We start from the raw sequence: 22,052 nt of genomic DNA on the forward strand, positions 1-22,052 counted from the left end.
GCACTGTTTTATGACTTTAGAGTATCGGTCTAGTTCTGTTCAGCTAGGCTCCACAGTGCGAAGTTAATGATTCCTGAATGTACATGTGTGAAAGCTTCACTCGAAATATCAAGACATTCCACTGAAAAACTATTCTCCGATGTGCATTTTGCACGTTAACTTTTACAAAATCTTTGAAATGCCACAGAAAAATGAACTTAAGGAGATGGAGTCTTGTAATTTTGGCAGATGGTTGTTAGGTTGGAAAGCAATTGGCTGGACAGGGAAAATGTGGAGCAGTTGACTTGCTGCACCATTCACAAAATCGGAGAAGACCTTCACGACAACGTCACTTTGCTGCTCTCTTCCCAGACTCCTTGCCTTCCCTGTAGTCCAAATTTCTATCATTCACTGCCCTCAATGACCACCAACCATAACTTTGTGGGTAGCAAATTCCAATGACTCATGATCCTCTCAGAGAAGAAATAATTCTTCATATCCACCTAGATGAATTCCATAGATTCACCACCCTCTGGCTAAAGAAATTCCTCCTCACCTCCGTTCTAAAAGGATGTCCCTGTATTCTGTGTCCTCTGGTCCTAGACTCACCCATCCTCTCCACATCCACTTTACCCAGACATTTCAATATTTGATAGGTTGGAATGAGAACCCCCCCCCCCCGCCCCCCCCCCACCTCATTCTTCTAAACTCCAGCAAGTACAGACTCGGAGCTATCAAACACTCCTCTTATCTTAACCCTATCGTTCCTGGGATCATTCTTGTGAATCTCCTCTGGACCCTCTCCAATGCCAACACATCTTTTCTTAGATGAGAGGCCCAAAACTGTTCACAATACTCCAAGTGTGGTCTGATCAGTGCCTTATAAAGCCTCAGCATTACATCCTTGCTTTCATATTCTAGTCCCCTCGAAATGGAAGCTAACCTCTCTGCCTACCTGCCTGACCTTTCGATACAATGTGTATTACTGGATGTTAGGCTCCCAAATGTGAACTTCTTTCAGCCACAACTCAGAGATGCCCTTGACATCATACCTGCTAATCTCTAACTGTGCTTAAAGATCATCTACATTATTCCATACTCTGCATGCATTCAAACATACACCTTCAGTCCTGTATTCATCACCCTTTTTAATTTTAGCCCCCTGTTATATTTTAACTCATCCCACTGACTTCAATTTTCTTTTGAGATACAGAGCGCAGTGACCCTTCCAGACCTTCAGGCCATGCTACCCAGCAATCCCCCCAATTTAACCCTGGCCTAATCACTGGACAATTTACATTGACCAATTAGCTTACAAACTGGCCTGTCTTTGGACTGTGGGAGGAAACCAGAGCACCCGGAGGAAACCCATGCGGTCATGGGGAGAACGTACAAACTCCGTACAGGCAACAGCAGGAATTGAACCCGGGTCACCTGTACTATAAAGTGTTGTGCTAACCACTTCGCTACCATGCTGCCCGGTTTGTCCTATCATCTGCCTGCCCTTCCCCACAGCCTCACTATACACTGCATCTAGTTGTGCACCAACTGCCCCACCCTCAGCCCTATCACTCCAGTTCCCACCCCCCCCCCCCTCCCCAACAGCTCGAGCAAACCTGCAAAGATATTGGTCCCCCTCGGGCTCAGGTGTAGCCTGTCCTTTTTGTACAAGTCATACCTTCCCCAGAAGAGACCCCAATGATCCAGAAGTCTGAAACCTTGTCCCCTGCACCAATTCCTCAGCTACACATTCAATTGCCAAATCAGCATCACTGGCACGTGAGCAGCATTCCAGAGATTACTACCCTAATATCCTGCTTTTCAGCTTTCTGCCTGACTCCCTGTATTCTCTCTTCAGGATCTCCTCCCTTTTCCTACCTATGTCACTGGTGCCAATATGCACCATGACTTCTAGCTGTTTATCTTCCCCCTTTGGGATGCCGTGAACCCAATCCAAGTCTTCTCTGACCCCAGCACCCGGAAAGCAACGTACCTTCTGGGTGTCTCTTTCATGTCCACAGAATCTGCTTTCTGCTCCTCTAACATGGAATCCCCTATCACTCCTGCATTCTTCTTCTCCTCCTTTCCCTTCTGAGCCACTGAGCCAGACTCAGGTCCAAAGACCTGGCTCCTGCTGCTTCCAACTAGTAGGTCATCAGCCCCAACAGTATCCAAAGCAGCATCCTTATTATTGAGGGGAATGGCCACAGTGGTACTCTGCACTGGCTGCCTCTGCACTTTCTCTCTTCTGACGGTCACCCAGGTACCTGCCTCCTGCCACTCAGGGCTGACTACATACCTGTAGCTCCTACCTCTCACCTCCTTAGTTCCCTGTATGAGCCAAAGGCCATCGAACTGCGACTCCAGTTCCTTAACACAGTCTCTAAGAGCTGCAGCTCGATGCACTTCGTGGGGATTTAGTTGTGAAGGAGAGTTATTCTGCAGTTAACACCTTAACAGTGGATCCAACATTTTTCCAGTGATTGATGTTAGGCTAATTAGATTCCCGCATTTTACTTGAACAGTAGTGTGAGATTCAAGCAACACACACAAAATGCTGGTGGAACGCAGCAGGTCAGGCAGCATCTATAGGGAGAAGCACTGTTGACGTTTCGGGCCGAGACCCTTCGTCAGGACTAACCTCTCAAAACACTTCATCACTGTGGATGTAAGTGCTTCAGGATGATAGCCATTGAAGCAAAGGATGATATAGCAATTACAAAGAAGGAAAAGATGTATGAGAGAAAAGTAGTGAATAATATTGAGCATCATGGTAAAAAAAACTGTGCATATACTGTACATAAAAAAGGGTTAAAATAGTTAAACAACTGTCCCTTAGAGGATGAGCCTGTGGAGCTAATAATTGAAAATAATGTAATAGAGATTCTATATAATCATTTCAATACAGACTTCATAGCAGAAAACAATAAATGATAATTGAGCTATAGAAAGATCAGCATTTAGCACTGCATAAGAAACAGTATTACCAAAGAAAATAATGGTATCAAAAGGCCAAGTCTGGTAGCCTATATACTGGGGTCTTAAAGAAAGTGGCTACAGAGGCAGTGGATGCTCTGATGGTACTAAAATTACAGGGATTCTGGGAGAGGTCCTGGAGGAATGGAAAGCTGCAAATCTCACACTACTCAAGGAAATCTGCAGATGCTGGAAATTCAAGCTACACACACAAAAATGCTGGTGGAACGCAGCAGGTCAGGCAGCATCTATAGGGAGAAGAGCTGTTGACGTTTTGGGTCCAGACCCTTCGTCAGGACTAACTGAAAGGAAAGATAGTCCTGATTATGCCCACAAGAAAAAGAATCTCAGGGTTGAATATAGTGACATATACCATATGTACTTTGATGAGAAATTCACTTTGAACTTTGCTAGTTTAAGAACCTTGGTAGTTTAGGCATGGCTATTAGCTCCCTTAGTGTCTTCTTTCTCACTGGCAAACAGCTTTGCCGACATTTATTAAATGTCTCCTTGGGTGTCTAATGACTTATCCTTCAGCTTGTTTCCCAATTCATTTTAGTCAGTTCTCATTCTGTTGTATTTGCTTTGAAGTTTAGGACAAGTTTCTGGCCCAAGCTTCTGACTCTCAAACTGAATTTAAAATTCCAGCACATTGTGATTACTCTTTTCTCAAGAAATCTGTACATAAGATCTTTAACCCTTTGTCTTTACACATATAAATAATCTTAATCAACATATTGCTTTAAGAAACCAGCGTAAGTACATTTTAAGAATTCTTCTTTTTGCACCTTCGAGAACATGCTGAGTTTTCCCAAACCAGAAGCCATGGACAAACCAGGAGTATCACAGCCTGCCGAGGGTTAGATCTGTGATGTTATAGACCAATGATCCAGAACCCTACAAGAAGTCTGGGTGCAACCTACAGAGTCCCATTGTGAGACTGAAATGGCAAGTTAGAGACACTATTGTGTATACACCAGCTGTGGAGGGATTTGCATGCTATTACTTCCTATAAAGCAAAACCTAAACGAATTTGGCAGTGATGAGCTCAATGCCATTTATGCATGCTTTGAAATGAAGAATAAACTATATCTGTGAGAATCCCCACAGCACTGGGCATCTCTGTGATCTCTGCCTCAGAGCTGGACATCAGAACATCCTTCAAGATTGTGAACCTTTACAAGGCATCAGGCCCTGATAGTGTACCTGGCAGGGTTCTGAAAAGCTATGAACTGGCTGGCATGTTCAGCCACTCACTGCAGCAGCCACAGGTTCCCATCTTCTTCAAAAGGCCCTCAGTCGTACTGGTATCCAAGAGGAGCTGCCTCAGAAGCCCATGACCCAGTAACACTCACATCTACTGTGACGAACTGCTTTGAGATGTTGGTCGTGGCTAGAAGTAACTCCTGCCTGAGCAAGATCCTGGATCCACTGCAATTTACCAGCTGCCACAACAGGACTATAGCAGGCACAGTTTAACCTGTGTGATTTTGTTCTGCCGCTGCAAAACAACAAATTTAACAACATATGTCAGTAATATTAAACCTGATTCAGATTCAGATTCTCTGCTTAGCATGATCATACTCTCAGTACTAATAAATAAGCTTCAAATCCTGGCCCTCTATACCTCGACTCCCTCATTAGGAGACCACAGTCAGTGTGAATCAGTGATAACATCTCATCCTTGACAGATACAGCTCAAGGATTCATGCTTAGCCCGCTGCTCTACTCTACTTACACTTGTGACTGTGTAGCTGCCCACAGCTTAATTGCCTTCTGAAAATTCATTGATGATCCTATTACTGTTGGTAGAATCTCAGGACATGTACAGGAGTGAGATAGATCAGCTGGCACTCAACGTCAGCAAGACCAATGAACTGATTGCAGACTTTAGGGTGGGGCAGTCACCTTTGAGGGTCAGCAGTGGAAAGGGAAAGCAGTTTCACGTTCCCAGTTGTCAAAGTCTCAGAGCTTCTATCTTGGGTCCAGCGCCTTGATGCAATCACAAAGGAGGCATGCCAGAGGCTTTATTTTGTCGGGAGTTTGTGAAGATTTAGTATATCAACAAAGACTCGTGCAAGTTTCTGCAGGTGTACGTTGGAGTGCATCTGACTGGTTGCATCACCACCTGATATGGAGGCAGCAATGTGCAGCATAGCAGGAGGCTGCTGAGGGCTGCAGACTCCACCAACTCCTTCCCAGACACAAGTCTCCCCACCACTGAGGACATTTTCAGAATGCGGTGACTCAAACAGGCAGCTTCCATTATTAATGACCCTTACCATCTAGGATAGATAGATAGATAGATAGATACTTTATTCATCCCCATGGGGAAATTCAACATTTTTTCCAATGTCCCATACACTTGTTGTAGCAAAAACTCATTACATACAATACTTAACTCAGTAATAATATGATATGCATCTAAATCACTAACTCAAAAAGCATTAATAATAGCTTTAAAAAAAAGTTCTTAAGTCCTGGCAGTTGAATTGTAAAGCCTAATGGCATTGGGGAGTATTGACCTCTTCATCCTGTCTGAGGAGCATTGCATCGACAGTAACCTGTCGCTGAAACTGCTTCTCTGTCTCTGGATGGTGCTATGTAGAGGATGTTCAGGGTTTTCCATAATTGACCGTAGCCTACTCAGCGCCCTTCGCTCAGCTACCGATGTTAAACTCTCCAGTACTTTGCCCACGACAGAGCCCGCCTTCCTTATCAGCTTATTAAGACGTGAGGCGTCCTTCTTCTTAATGCTTCCTCCCCAACACGCCACCACAAAGAAGAGGGCGCTCTCAACAACTGACCTATAGAACATCTTCAGCATCTCACTGCAGACATTGAATGACGCCAACCTTCTAAGGAAGTACAGTCGGCTCTGTGCCTTCCTGCACAAGGCATCTGTGTTGGCAGTCCAGTCTAGCTTCTCGTCCAACTGTACTCCCAGATACTTGTAGGTCTTAACCTGCTCCACACATTCTCCATTAATGATCACTGGCTCCATATGAGGCCTAGATCTCCTAAAGTCCACCACCATCTCCTTGGTCTTGGTCTTGGATATGCCCTCTTCTCATTACTACGATCAGAGAGAGGTACAGGAGCCTAAGGACCCATACTCAATGTGTTAAGATCAGCTTCTTCCCCTCCACCGTCAGATTTCTGAACGGTCCGTGAGTCCATAAACATTAACTCATTATTGCTCTTTTACATCATGTACTTATTTTTGTAACATAATGTCTTACGTCTTACACTGTACTGCTGCCGCAAAACAACTAAATTTCACAATTTATGTTAGTGACAATAAACCTGAATTCAGCACTCACACAATTATCGCACTACCTTACATACAAAACCTTTACAGATTTATATTCTGCCCTATATGCAGATAATGTCAGATTGCTCGTACAATACCTTTACCAATAACTTCTTACCCTCTCTTCATATTTCCACACAAGCAGGTTAGACATTTTGGGCATCTGAGAAAATGCAATTATCTCTTCCTTCAGTAATCAAGACAACTCATCCCCTTTTTCCTTTCCTATTTTCCCTAAATGTAAAAAACCCTAAATATTCAGTTCTTAGCCTCAGTAATCAGACAACCACACCTTGATAATACCTATCACAATATTTGTGTTGTTCAAACTCTACCTCCTCTCAGGTACCATTAGGTAATGGCTTTCCAAATCAAATCCCACTAGCAAAGAATCTGTTTATTCAATACTTTTTCTTGGTGAGGATTTTAAGGATTATATTTTTTTGTTATTTACAAGGTCATAAATATCACTGGCAGAACAAGATAAAGAAAAACCATAGGTTCAGTACCACGAAATAATTCTTCATAGAGGCAGTGATGATTGGAACAGGTTCCCTTCATGGAAAGAGTGTGAATGCAGTGCAGGTCTTCAAAGGGGATGTATATGATTGGAAGATATCTGTTTAACAAGAGCTGGGTTGTTGAAAAGTCTAGCAGCGACAATCCTTTGATCAGAGACAGACACTTATCCTTATTTTCTCCCAAGAGCAAGGTGAAATACACCATTTCCAGAATAGCTTGATGGACCAGCTAGTATTTTCATGAGCTTTTTTTTCCTAATGCTTGTAAATTGAATAACCTTTTCTTCCATTGGTGTTTGTAGATCTTGAGAGAAAGACCAGAGCGAGAGTTCCAAATGGGGAGTCAAATCCAGTGGAAAATGTTGCATCCTTGGCACTTCAGGGCAGAAAGAGAAAGGCAAGTACAAGGTGTTCATTTTCTCATTTGTAAAATTATCATTTGTTCAAAGCAAATTTAAACCTACTATAACCCTTTCAGACATTGGTTCAGATTAATCACTTTCAATCTTGTATCAGACAAAAGATGTTTAGAAACCCATTTATCACTTTCCTTCGAGGATTATCTCAGTGCAGTGTTTAATTTCCTAGCTTCAGTAATGGTCTGTAAGATACAATAAAAAGCAGCATACTGGGAATTTGAACTCCTACCATTGTAGCAAAATACATGATGTAAACACGAGGAAATTCAAGCAATTCATGGTCCTGACGAAGGGTCTCATCCCGAAACATCGACTGTACTTCTTCCTATAGATGCTGCCTGGCCTGCTGCGTTCCACCAGCATTTTGTGTCTGTTACATGATGTAATGTAGTTTTGCACCCAGGAAGCCCTCTATTGCTCATGTTCACTGAATTGGTCTTGGTCAGGAGACTGCTAAGAGAATTAGAATGCATCGTTGAGCAGGGAAGAGAGGAAAATAGCTGTAGTTAGGCAGCTTTCGCCTCTATCCTATCCAATAAACCCCAAAATTAAACCACACATAATCGTGTCTCAATAATGAGCCTGCTTGCTGGCTTACTCTACTGTTCTGGAAATAATACTGCAATAGCTCAGCGCCCCTTCTCATTTACCATGCTGTGGGATTTCTCAGTCCTCCGTTGGGTCTCGCACAACCTTTCTCCACAGAATATCTCTCCCTTCTGATAAGGCATACGGGGCCTAATTCCTCTTCAGTGTTATTTTTATACATCTTCTTGCTCCCAGGTAAGATGTGAAGGAATAAAAGCATGTTGGTTCATCACTTGCCTATTTGTGTTTTAAAAACAGATTGCTCCAACCAACATTCCCGAGGTGGGCAACAGATGCATAAAAGAGCTGGACACAAGCGAGACCTTACCGAATGAAGAGAATCTAGGTGGAGATGGTTGCCATTTTAACAGAACTGATTGTGGGCAACGACCCAGTTCCTGTCACAACAAACGGCACTGTGCCACGCAGAAGTTTAAGACATGACCTACCTATCTCTCTGTTTTAACGAGGTTTCCCTCAAACTTGTTGTCATAATCAAGTTGCACATGAAATGTTTTGCACAATTTATTCATATTTAGACAGAGTTTTGGTTAATCTTAAGGTTTTTCACAAATATTTTTATTTTAATTAATTTGCATGGTGACTATTATCTCCTTAAAATTCCCTCTAGGGTTGCTCTCATTGACCAACTTGCACAAGATGTATCCTAGCCTTCTGCTGCTGTTAACACCAAATGGGTGGAAAGAACCCAAGTCCTCTCTCCTGAATATCGTCCCCTACTCACTAGAGATGGGTTGATGTGTATTCAGAATCTAAGGGTTTTTTTTAATTTTCTCTTGAAATTGTTGTTTTTAACAGAACAGTTCTCCTGAGCTAGAATAAGTACAAAGAATTCTACTGGTAAGTGCAAAAGAATCATTGTTGGAGTCACCACACTGCTCAGCTTAGTCACCGAGTCCTACAGCACAGATTAAGTTTCAGTCGATAGTGTCCAAACATTCAGTATCCATCCATACTAAACCCATTAACCAGTATTCAGTCAGAGCCTCCTATACTTGGGCAATCCAAGTGCTTGTCCAGATGCTTTTTAAATGTTGTGAGAGTCCAAGTTCCACTTTGGCTGTGTCTTCCAGATTCCAACCACCCACAAGATGAACAGGTTCTTCTTCAAATCCTCCATAAACTTCTTACTTTTCACTTTAAGCCTATCCCTCTGCTTCTAGACATCTTTGCCATGGGGACGGGTTTCTTACTTTCTATCTTTCTATGTGTCATAATTTTGTTCTCAACCTCACCACTCCCACCTCCAGTCACCAACAACCATCCATTTCTGCAACAAGATATACAAGCTCAATCTCTCCTGACCCTTCTCATAGCTGAAATGTCCCATCCTAGGCAACATCATGGTGAATTTCCTCCTACCCCCTCATCCTGAGTCAACCAGAGCCCCAAGGAAGATATGCCCTGGGCTCTTTCCCTCTGCAGATGAAAGGCCTAAGGAAGCTATGCCCTGGGCTCTTTCCCTCGGCAGATGAAAGGTCTAAGGAAGATATGCCCTGGGCTCTTTCCCTCTGCAGATGAAAGGTCTAAGGAAGATATGCCCTGGGCTCTTTCCCTCTGCAGATGAAAGGTCTAAGGAAGATATGCCCTGGGCTCTTTCCCTCTGCAGATGAAAGGTCTAAGGAAGATATGCCCTGGGCTCTTTCCCTCTGCAGATGAAAGGTCTAAGGAAGCTATGCCCTGGGCTCTTTCCCTCTGCAGATGAAAGGTTTAAGGAAGCTATGCCCTGAGCTCTTTCCCTCTGCAGATGAAAGGTCTAAGGAAGATATGCCCTGGGCTCTTTCCCTCTGCAGATGAAAGGTCTAAGGAAGATATGCCCTGGGCTCTTTCCCTCTGCAGATGAAAGGTCTAAGGAAGCTATGCCCTGGGCTCTTTCCCTCTGCAGATGAAAGGTCTAAGGAAGATATGCCCTGGGCTCTTTCCCTCGGCAGATGAAAGGTCTAAGGAAGATATGCCCTGGGCTCTTTCCCTCTGCAGATGAAAGGTCTAAGCTGCTTCTCTGTTTTTACTGTCAAAGACCACAATGACTGGAAAATCCTTTGGGATCTATTGATATTTCAGTATAAATTGTTGAGTTTAGTTCTGTGCCATGCACAAGTTCATCAAACTGTTGTATTTGTCATTTGTGAGATTTGGATGGGAAGAGTTTTGGAAGTCTTAGATGAATAGCCAAAAGAATCCAAAACTTCCCTTTTGCAAATTACTAGAAGCATGAATTTAAATGTTATGCTCACTGAGGCTCAATTGTCCACAGCTGCAGCTTACTAACAACAAAAACCTTTGATATTGTTGCAGTAATGCTGTCAGATTACTGGCATTCTATCACATCTGGCCCCGGAAATCAAGAACGTGACATTGTTGGTTTAACTGGTTGGGATGTGCCCGTCATTGATGAGAGCAGCATATATTTTCCATCTCTAATTACCTTTGAACTGGAATTACTTATAAGACAGTCATGAATAGAACAGCAGATTCACTTCCCCAAAGGACTTTGTTGAATCAAGTTTTTTGTAATATTGATCCACTACTTGTCACAATCACTGATAATAGCTTTCAATGTTCTTGATCTATTTGATTATATAAATTTACCATTTGCCATAAATGTATGAAAAATTTGGTTCAAATTTTTGGATTACTGTATTGTAGCCACTACAGTATATTCCACAATATAAAGATATTTTGTATTCAAATAGAAATTTTTAATTTTGAAACATGGTCTCTAAAAATACACAAGGCTCAAATTACACAGGTAGTTTATTAAGTTTACGGCTCTTGGTGGTGCAAGCAGTTGCTGAAGCTCTTCAATTTAAAAATAAATCCTTGTCATGAAAGCTTCTGACTTCCACAAAACCTTCATGCGGATTTTCTAAAATTGTTTTAAAAACAATCATGGGTGATTTTGATTGTCTAGCTTGCTACTTGAGTCAAGTTTCTTGACACAATTTGGTTTCTATCTCCAGGTTAACAAATACTTTAGAGATTTGAAAACTAATTTAGGGAGATTGATTTTTTTTAAGAATGCATTTGCTTTCAAAATGATCAAATTTCTACAGAAGCAGTTCCTCAAATACCCGAGCAAGCAACCGATCCTTGCATCAAAGCTGAGAATTTTTTTAAACCTAAAATCAAATGTCTGCTCTATGGTGCAAGCAAATCAGCAGTTCAGAAAAAGTCAAGGAATAATGAAGATAACTTCCTCAAAATAAAGTATGGATCATTCACTCAGTAGTCAGTTTATTAGGTACTGCATCTAATAAAGTGGCCCCTGAGTATATGCTTGTGGTCTCTTGCTGCTCCAGCCCATCTTCTTTAAGGTTTGACACGTTGGGCATTCTAAAATGCTCTTCTGCATTCCCCTGTTGTAACATGTAGCTATTTGAGTTACTATCACCTTCCTGTTAGCTTGAACTAGACTAGCCATTCCCTTCTGACCTTGCTCTTAACAATCCACAAACTGCCACTCAGGGAGTGCTTCTTTTTACAGTATTTCTTGCACCTTTCTCTGTAAACCCCAGAGACTGTTATGCGTGAAAATCCCAGGAGATCAGCAATTTCTGAGACATTCAAACTACCCCATCTGGTGCTAACAATAATTCCATGGTCAAAGTCAGTTAGATCACATTTCTTCCCCATTCTGATGTTTGGTCTGAACAACAACTGAACCTCTTGACCATGTCTGCGTGCTTTTATGCATTGAGTAGCTGCTAAGCAGGCAGAGAGCTATGTTGGCACTTGACAGTGACTTCTTTGAGCTCATCTGTGGAAACAGCTTAATTTCTACCTTTAACGTCTCTCTTTTTCTGAGTCTTTTGGCCTGAACAACAACTGAACCTCTTGACCATGTCTGCATGCTTTTATGCATTGAGTTGCTGCCACATGATTGGCTGATTAGTTAATTGCATTAATGAGCAGGTGTACAGGAGTACCTAATAAAGTGGCCACTGAGTGTATTTTTCATGTTGTCTGTCCAGGCCATAAGTATTTGTTTAACACAAAGCAACTCTCAACTTGAAAACACAATCCAGGGCCTCATTTTACACGGGCTTCCCTTTTAGATGATTTTAAAATTTAATAAAATTAGAGATACAATAATCTTTTGAAAGGATTGTGGACCGGAACTTGCTGATTGATTGCAGTCAGTGAGGAAGTTCTCCTGTTTATTAGTTTAAAGATATAGTTCACAAATAAACTTATCATTTCCCTGTTTTAACAAGGGATAATCTTTACCCAGGATCTCTGAATGCTAATACAGGTCATTTGTTGACCAAAAAGACAATCAACTCTATTGAGAAAGTAACCTTTGAACTACAAAGCAAGAACTAGTAGTTATAAAGAAAACATAAGAATTGGATTTGCAAGCTATTACACTTAAGCTATCTTCAGCAATTCATACCTTTCCGAAAGAAAATTTAAGGGAAATGTGGAGAATGAAATCATCAGAAGCAAAATGGTACACTGATCTATAGCCCTGTTCAGAAAGCCTCAGTGCTGCTCAGTTGCATTCAACACCACCCACTTTCTGTGGGCAGCAAAATAAATTCAAACTCCACTACAGTCAGGGAACCAAAATCTTTAAATTCCTCTAAAGCCACTCATTCAAATTGCGTTCCAGGAGATCACGCCAACCACACATTATCTATTATCAAATATATTTTTTATGCACAGTGATGACAATCATGTTCCAGCTTTTCTTTGAAACATTGCAATGAATTTGCTCTTGTCGCATGAACTACAAACGGGTTTTAAACATTGTTTACTGTAACAAAAAACCCTCTGGTTATCTTATCCTGTTCAGTGCTTAAATAGTTTATAGAGAGAGCACCTCATTTACCCTAACCAATCTAGTTCAAATTCTCTGTTCACTCAGACAATGGGATAATCTCTTCCCAAAGGTGATACTTGCCTGTGGTAAAACAGCCCATCTCCAGTGTATGTAACTGGGTAACTAAATGATTATAAACAAAGGACTCTTTCACTCACCAAGGATCTTTTCATGGCTGCATTAGTAAAATCCTCTCCAACTTGCTCATAAGTGGCTATTTAATTGGTTTGTAATGTAAAATGGCTGCTCGTTGATTTACAATATTAATGTTTCATATTTCTACTACCTCATCTAAAATTAAGTAGCAGGAGCTTTAAAATAACAGCAACTTTGTCTTTTTGTGTGGAACTACTGTATATATGATCATTTTAATTTTCTCTGATATGGTGCTATAATATTGTGATCGTTTTTCTGAAGCTGTTTCTCATCACTGCAATGGCAATAGCTTAAAACAAATCTGCACAATTGTAATAAAATACTTGGCACCTTTGAGTCGCAGCCATCTAAAAGTATGTGCTGAACCTAGCTTTCCTCTCATTAACACCAGTCTTGTACCATCTCGTTTGTTCTCATGGAAATTATGCAACTTGATACTTCCAAGGCAGTGCACTGCTTCCCATGAACAGACCTCTTTGGGCTTTTCGAAGCAGTCATCAGTCAAAAGCAGTGTTGCAGTGTACATTAGATAAAACTGAGTGTAGAAGTCCCCTAGGAACGAACAATGTGCTGAAGGAACTCCGCAGGTTGAGCAGCATCAGTGGAGGGAAAAGAATTGTTGTTCAAGGTGAAAACTCTACATTTGGGTTTAAACGGCTCCAAGCTCATTTTATTAGAAGCGTTTGCAACTTGCAGAGGGGAAGTGCTTACTTCAACTGCATTTGCTAGAGATCAACACGGGCTTCAAGATGTAAAAAACAAGGCAGTGGATGCTCAATATCAGTCACTTTGGGGCTGGTTATCATATTGTAACCATAAAAATGCAGTAAACTAGTTCCAAGCACTATAGGGTTAGTTAATAATTTATCACCTGAAGAGATTTTGAAGAAAATTTCTGTCAATGTACAGGCCAGTTGCCATTAGAAATGAGAATTTAGCTGAAATACACAGATCCTCGTGTTGCAGACCACGGATCTGCAGAGCACAGATGCTGCTGGGTTCCTCCAGCGTGTTGTGCGCATTGCTTTGACCCCAGCATCTGCAGAGTATTTTGTGTTTCAGATCCTCGTGCTTCCTGAAACTAAAATAACTAGCTGTTAGTACACCTTGCACAGTTGTCCTTTCCATTGAAGTTGAAGGTGTAACAAGTGGCTGAACTGCTGCTGGAAATGGTTAGCAGCAGGTCCGTGTATGAGCTTACAAATGACAAGGCTGGGTTATTATTGCCTCTTCACTCGTATTGCAGAAAGTTTATCCTTAAGCTTTATACCTTTGTCATGAAAATAATTTCTGTAGCTCAAATTTTGTATGACAAAACTTTATTAATCAAATTAATTTGATGAGGGTCCTTAATCTAAACTGTTGACATCTCTTTCTCCTCACTTGCTACCTGGTAGCAGGTGGCATTTTGTTTCTAATCAATATATCACAAATTCTACAAGTATCAAAGGCAAGAATGTCTCAGCATCTGAGCGACTATTATGCCTCATCAATACGTTTGAAGACACAGATCAGTGGTCATTGGAGCCTGTCCACACTTTTCCAGCAAGTACATTAGCTGCTTCCCGGACTTACCAGGCGGCCATGGCCAGATTGTTGCAAGTCACATTGAAGTCAGCCAGAGCAATCTGGATGTATAAAAGCAGAAGAGGTCACAACCATTTATATCAGGTAAAGCAACACCTGGAAACGATGGGTTATTTTCATTTTGATGGACGGTATCACCACAGATCCCGATGGAAAGGCTGTACCACTCTTGATTCTTGTACATCAAACTCTAATTTTTCTCTGACTTTATCCTTTGAGAAGGACCATACGGGAACATGGACTCTGAGAGAATAATTGGGGCTACTGGTCAAAACATAAACCAATTGCTGACAAAATAGTTAATATTTGGCCTTAATGTGCTTGGCAAACATGCGCAGAAGGATAGAACTAATTCATCCCCACCCTCTACACTATCATGAGGTGAAAAGGAAAGCTCCATAAATAGCTTGTTTGCTATGCAGCAAACTGCTGAAAGCTGAGAAACCAAATCCGGAAGGGGAACCTAAAACCACTGATTATCTCTGCTGCCGTATGACTTTGGCATTGAGTCATTTGTTTACCATGAAGGTCAAGATCTGTTACATGGATTTCAATAGAGGATCTGCAAGCCACAGCATCTGTGAAGTTATTACATTTTATTGTTTCCTCTGATTACATGCAATGTCCAATGTCTCAACAGTTCTGTCTTTCTACACAGCTGCTGCTGCTGCTGCTGCACTGCAACTTCAAACCATTTGTTAAGACTGCCTTCATGAAACTGACACGAAAGGTCAGCAGGAGTGTCTGATAAGTTGCAAACAGTTTCAAATACCATGAAGTAGTGAAAGATACTGACAGACAGGACGGAAAGGTTGCAAAATGACTACTATGATAAAAGATAAGCTTTTGGTCAGCACCTTGACATCCCCTGCTTTGACTCAGTCACATTTTGTTTAAGTATAGTCCTGTGGAATACCTCAGTGGGTTTTCCTGCATTTAAAGGTGGAAAGTCTGTGGACTCTTGCCTTCCTTTTGTCTGAGGCCAGTATCCAGCAACAAAACATCCTCCAACACCCCACCAAGCAGCATTTCTGGATCCAGTGGATGGGATCGTCCTCCCCTAAACCTGCATGCCATTCAATTGCAGTGAAGACTGCAACGTGCACCAATCAAGGATCCTAGAAAAAACATTCAATTCAGTCAACCAACCCCATTTCAGACTGATCACTGGGACAAGAGGCAGGGCACCGGACATGCCCTTGCACATGCTAACAGATGCAACTTCCATTTACCGCTGATGGTTGCCATGGAGACCTTGCTGCCATTTCTGAGCTCCATGTTTTTGAGAGCTCCTAACAAAGCCTGCATCACTGAGGAGGAGGCACTGACACAAAGGCCGAGGGATTCCACCTCCCAGAGGCACAGCAGAGGGTAATCCTCACTGGAAAGTAAGGGTGGAGGTAGAGGGTGGGGGTTCATAAAATGGCTGCCTTGATGATTGGCAAGCCTTCCTATCCTTACAGCTTCCTTCCAAACAAAAACAAAGGTGAATAACATCAGTTACTCTTGGCTACAGGGCTGGACACTAAAATCCTTCTTATTAAAAATTATTCCACATGGGACCTACTGTTCTTAAAATATTGTTACCCATAAAAGTAACAAATCCACACAACAACAGAATCAATAAAATCAATTATTTTATCAGTTAACTATAGATTTACACATAGAATTAAACTCTATTGGCCTTCTTAGGCAGTACCTCAGAATGGATGATGATAATTCACCTTTTGCTCACAGAGAGGAGATCTGTATAGTTTTAAAAAATAAATATACTTCATTTTTTGATGCTCTTAAGCACACCTCTAGCCAATATGCTAAAGTTAACCCACTTGCAATAAGCTATCAGGTACAAGTGATTCTTACTTCTCCCCATTTTTGTGCCTCTGCTCTCTCTGTCTGGGCCTGCACTTTCTCTTGCAAATCTTTTTTGAAATCTTGTAAGACAGTGAGCCTCACGATACACATGCACCGCCATCTTCCCAGCAGATTATCGACACCCAATTGCCCACTATTGAGATCATCTACCATAAACGCTGCCTGGGAAGGGCGAATAGCATTATCAAGGATGCATCTCACTCTAACCATGGACTTTTTACTCTCCTCCCATCTGGTAGGCACTACAGGAGCCTCCACTCCCACACCAGCAGGCACAGGAAGAGCTTCTTCCCTGAGGCTGTGACCCTGCTGAACCTCACATCACAGCGCTAAGCAGTATTGCACCCATATTGTACTGTCTCAGTACTTTTATATTTGTATGCTGTAGCACTTACTTTTTATTCACAGTTATTTTATAAATAACACTATTCTTTGCATTTCTGGTTAGATGCTAACTGCATTTCATTTGACTTTGCACTTGGCACAACGACAATAAAGCTGAATCTAATCTAATCTTTTTCCAGTCCTGCTCTCCATGTTTGATGTTCAAAATTGTCATTTCTTAGTATCTAGTGCTTGAGTCACAAATGGAATGTGACCTTTGTCCAGATCCACCCTCGGTAGCAATTTGCAGCCTTGATTGATGAGGCAAAGGTGAACGACGAGCAGTCTGAGGCCTCGTGCTCTTCGACACACACGTGACTGTGGGCTGAAGGGCTAACAGTGTGCTGCGCTGTTCCATACTTGACCTACCAATTTCCCACTGTAGTCTCCATGTGACCAAATCATGACCAAGATGACCACACTACTGTTGCTGTTTCTGTGTGCTTGTTTCCTGCTAGTGCCACACAATTGAGTCCTGTCCAAATTTGCCACCTCTGGTAGCTATTCTCCATCCAGCTTTTGGTCCAGTACTCTTCTTCCACCCACCAGTCTTACCATGATTCCTCTCCAGCTCTGCCCTCAGCCACCTCCACCTCCTGGCTGAGACCTTCCTCAACACACGGTTCCTCTTCTCCCACCACTGCTCCCCGCCAGCCCTGGGTCTCTCAGGCTCCCCTCTATCCCTGATCTCATTCCTCCTTCCTTCTTCTAAGCTATCTTCTGCCTACCCCACTTTCTCTTGTTACGCCTGCGCCCCAACTCTGAGGGGCTGAAGGGTTGAAAGTAGCCCCCTCCTTTGTGAGAATCACAAGATCGCTATTGATTCAGGTCAGAAGACCCAGGAAATGAGAGAAAGACATGCAGAATCCACAAAGGGGGTTGAAATGTCCTGGCCCTCAGCGATACAAAGCAACGGGAAGCGGCCATTGTCTCTTGGAGACGGAATTGTGTATTGAGTACTGTGCTTCGTGGAAGCCCTCAGGCAACGTGGGCTGGTTGGGGGATGGCATCATTCCACCCTGATTGACATCTGAGACCCCGTGAGTGGGGATAAAAGAGGGTCTGGGGAACGGCCCCTTCAGACGCACCAGAAGAAACGCTAGAAATCCTGTAACAGCGTAATAGCGAAAGCCGGTGGAAAGTCCACGTGCGTCCTTTTCCATTTGCCTCGGAATTGGTGGGCCTTGCCACGGAAGAACGGCTTTAGCTAACACAAAGGAGAAATAAGCACCAACGACTCTCAAAGGATTGACATCACAAAAGGAATGGGCAAGTTTAAACTCTCTCTCTTGACTCCAACAACAGGCTGCAGCCTGCAGCTTGAATGAACTTGAGTGACTTTTATATTTCCATCGGACAATACGTTATCCCCTAGACAACGATAGAGCTATTTCTTATTGATTATTATTATACCCGTGCTTTTAGATTTAGTATTGATGACGTATATTATCTGTATGTTTGCATCGATGTTATTTTTGTGTATTTTTATCAATAAATACTGTTAAAAATAGTACCATCAGACTTCAACAGACCTCTCTATCTTTGCTGGTAAGTGACCCAGTTACGGGGTACGTAACACTCTGAACACCGCTCACCTCTGACCTTCCAACTCTTCCCATCCTCCACATCTGACCCCAGCTCCAATCCCTGCTTTGTCTTCACCATCCCTTCCCTTTTCCATCCTCAGCAAGGGGGGCCCTCCCTGTGCCTCCACCTCCACACTTGAGCGCGCACGACACCAAGCTCCTCTTCCGTTACCTCCGTCTTTGAGATTACTTCTTCCCCACCCTGCACTGGTGGCTACTTTTCTCATCTTAGACACCCCACTCTGGTCTTCGTTTGCTCTTGAATTTTTCATCTCCAAGCGCTGGCGAGACATCTTGACTTCAGCACTCCCCTCTCCTATTCAAACCTCACGCCATCTGGATGCACAGCCCTCCACTCTCCCCTCACTAATCACAAGCACACCATCAAATCCACAGCCAAGGGTGGTGCTATTGTAGTCTGGCCTGTTAGTCTACAATACCCCACCTCCACCATGCTGAGTCCAGGCAACAGATCACAGGCACCTCGTCTTACACACCCCTTGGAAAAGATCCCACTAAGGAGCATCAGGCCATTGTCCCCTGCACCATTGCAAATCTCATTGGCTCCAGAGAACTTTCAGACACTGCCGCCAATCTCATAGTTCCCTTACCTTGCACTACCTGTATCTAGCTCCTAGCAAGATACACAAACCTGACTGTCTGCTTCTTTCTAGACAACAGACCCAACCAGTTCCCCTCCACAGGTACCCTCCTCATCTGGCAGAACTGGTCCTCACCCTCAACAATTTCTCTTTCAGTGCTCCCACTTTCTCCAAACCCAAGATATAGCCACGGCCTCCCGCTATGCCTGCCTTTTCATCTGCTCCATGGTACAGTTCAAGTTCCAAGCCTATACTGGTGACGCCCCTCAACTCTTTCTGCACTGCACTGATGACTGCATTGGTGCTGCTTCCTGCACCCATGCTGGGCTCGTCAATTTCATCAACGATGCCTGCACTTTCCACCCTGTCCTGTCATATGGTGGGTGTTGGGAACGGACCCAAATGCAAGACACAGACACTGAAGTACTAGGGAGAGGACTAGGTGTATCAAGAAAATGAGGGAAGTGGGGAAGAAACAACTCTAGACAAGACATAGGCCCTGAACAAGACTAGGATACAGGGCCTGGGCTAAGACTAGACTAGGAAAGTTGGACCTGGACAAGGAACTAAGAACTGGGAACTAGGAGCTAGAAACCTGGACATGGACTCTGAGCCAGAGACTGGGCAGGGACCCGAAACCTGGGTCTTGACTCGGGCTCGGACCCCGGAACTAGGCAACGACATGATGAGGCTTGGGTATGGACTCCGAGCTAGAGACTGGGCAAGGACCCAGAACTTGGGTCTTAACTCGGGCTCGGACCCCAAAACAAGGCAAGGACATGACGTGGCTACAGGACGGGGAGAGGCGACAAGACTGGACGTGAGACTCCTGGACAAGACAAGGGAACCCCAGCACAGGACGAGGGAACCCCAGCTGGGCAAGGTACTCCTGGGCTGGGCGAGGCACGTGAACAAGACGAGAACACAAAGCCGTGGCTTGGACAGGACAAGGTTCTTGGACATGACTAGGACTGGACAAGACCCCAAAGCCTTGTCTTGGTCGAGGGAGAGACAGGAATGCAGAGCCTTGGTCGAGGAAGAGACAGGAACATGGAATACAGAGCCAGGACCCCTCCTTGGGTATAGGATATAGGGCTGGGACTCATTACACAGAATGCAGAATACAACAAGACAGTTCCCAACACAAGGAAGCAGCAAACGGCTGGACCCACCTAGCAAAGGCATGGACACAGAGACAGTTCAAAACAACGAAAGACAGTTCCTTATCTTGCTCCGGTGGTTGATGCAGACAGCGGTGAAGGCAAGGCTCCAGGAGGAAGGTGGAGGGAAGGGATACAGACAGAGGGTTTGGACAAGAACAATCCAGCAGACAGAGGCTGAATCCTGAAGCTATTTATGAAGCCAGCCCAAACAAGAATCAGCTGCCTCAACAGAAACTGAGGAAACCGGAAAACCTGGAATAAGAAACATGGACCGGACGATGAACCAGAATGCAGATTTCACAGACCAGACCATGACATGTCCTCAAATTTACTTGGTCCATATTTGACACCCCTTTCTCGATCTCTCTGTCTCCATCTCTGCAGCCAGGTGACCTACTGATATTTTTTATAAACCTACTGTTTCCCACAGCTGTCTTGACTATCCCTCTTATCATCCTGTCACTTTTAAAAATGTCATTCGCTTTTCCCAGTTCCTCAGTCTCTGCTGCCTCTGTTTTCAGGATGACGCTTTCCATTCCAGAACATCAAGGATGTCTTCTTTCTTCAAAGAATACTGTTCCCTTTCCACTCACACCACCAGGTTCAAGAACTGCTACTACCCCTCAACCATCAGGCTCTTGAACAAAAGGGAATGTACACTCATTTTCCCATCCATTGAGATGTTCCCACAACCAATAATCTCACTTTAAGGTCTCTTTATCTCATTATCTCATGTTCTCGTTATTTATTGCTATTTATTTATATTTGCATTTGCACAGTTTGTTGTCATCTGCACTCTGGTTGATCTTTCATTGATCCTGTTTACAGTTACTATTCTATAGATTTGCTGAGTATGACCACAGGAAAATGAATATCAGGGTTGTATTTGGTGGCATATGTACTTGGATAATAAAATTTACTTTGAACTTTGAACTTTACTGTTTTCATTTACTGACGATTTCTCTTGGAATGGATATTGAGTCTTTGAGCACAGAAAGCTCGATGCCAAACACCAAGTATCTCTTTACACTAATCCTACACTAACCCCATTTTATTCTTCCTACATTCCTTTCAGATTCCAGCACTTACAAGTGGCCAATCAGCCTAGAAAAAAAAGTGCTTCTTGGGATGTGGAAGTAAACTGAAGTACCCCAGGGGAAATCCGTGCAGTCAGAGAGAGAACATGCAAACTCTACACAAACAGCCATCAAGTCAAGATACAACCACGCTCACTAGAGTTGTCAATATCTCCGAAGTCAGCTTACTAATGTGGATCTTCATCTATTTCATCTACTCTGGCCCAATAATGTAACTCACTTACAAACTATCCATCCCTTCTTTCATAATATTCCCACTCCCCCCACACCCACCCACCCCACTCCAGTATCTTCGTGAGCCATCAGCAAAGTGCATGCCACACTGGAATACTTTTCCAGCTGCAGAGTGTGTCCATGAAGAATTAAGTCAAAATCAAAGTTACAGTAAATCATTACCAAAGAACATATACATCACCAGAAACTAACGAAATTCATTTTCTTGCAGGCATTTACAGGAAAATAAAGAAATACAATAGAATTTATGAAAAACTATATATAAACAGAGGCTGAGAAACAACAATGTGCAAAAGACAAATTGAGCAAATAAAAAATAAATAAATAACTTTGAGTACATGAGTTGTAGAGTCCTTGAAAGTCAAACACACACACACACACACACACAAAATGCTGGAGGAACTCAGAAGGCCAGGCAACATCTCTGGAAATGAATAAACAGTCAACGTTTCAGGCTGAGAACCTTCATCATGACTCGGCCAGAAACATTGGCTGTTTATGCACTTCCATAGACACTGCCTGACCTGCTGAGTTCCTCCAGCACTTTGCGTGTGTGTTACTCTGGATTTCCAGCACCTGCAGAAACTTGTGTGTTCTTGAGCCTGTAGGTTAATGAATCAGTTCAGAGTTAAGGTCAGTAATGCTGGTTTAGGGTTGTAGGTTCCTGAACCTGGTGCTGTGGAATTTATGCACCTCTTGGCCAATGGTAGTAGCAAGAAGAGTGCACGG

General features: G+C 43.0%; 1 protein-coding gene across 1 annotated transcript in view; it reads left to right on the forward strand.

Moving 5' to 3' along the window:
- LOC140738028 (ethanolamine-phosphate phospho-lyase-like) overlaps window positions 1-13,131 on the forward strand; it is a 33,641-nt gene extending 20,510 nt beyond the window's left edge. The window contains exons 12-13 of the mRNA XM_073065003.1: window positions 7,092-7,186; window positions 8,055-13,131. Coding sequence (XP_072921104.1) covers window positions 7,092-7,186; window positions 8,055-8,240 — 281 coding nt within the window. The 3' untranslated portion in view covers window positions 8,241-13,131. The remainder of the gene's footprint in view (window positions 1-7,091; window positions 7,187-8,054) is intronic.
- The last annotated feature ends 8,921 nt before the right edge of the window (window positions 13,132-22,052 follow it).

The sequence above is a fragment of the Hemitrygon akajei genome, chromosome 13, assembly GCF_048418815.1.
Source record: "Hemitrygon akajei chromosome 13, sHemAka1.3, whole genome shotgun sequence".
Taxonomy (NCBI): Eukaryota; Metazoa; Chordata; class Chondrichthyes; order Myliobatiformes; family Dasyatidae; genus Hemitrygon; species Hemitrygon akajei.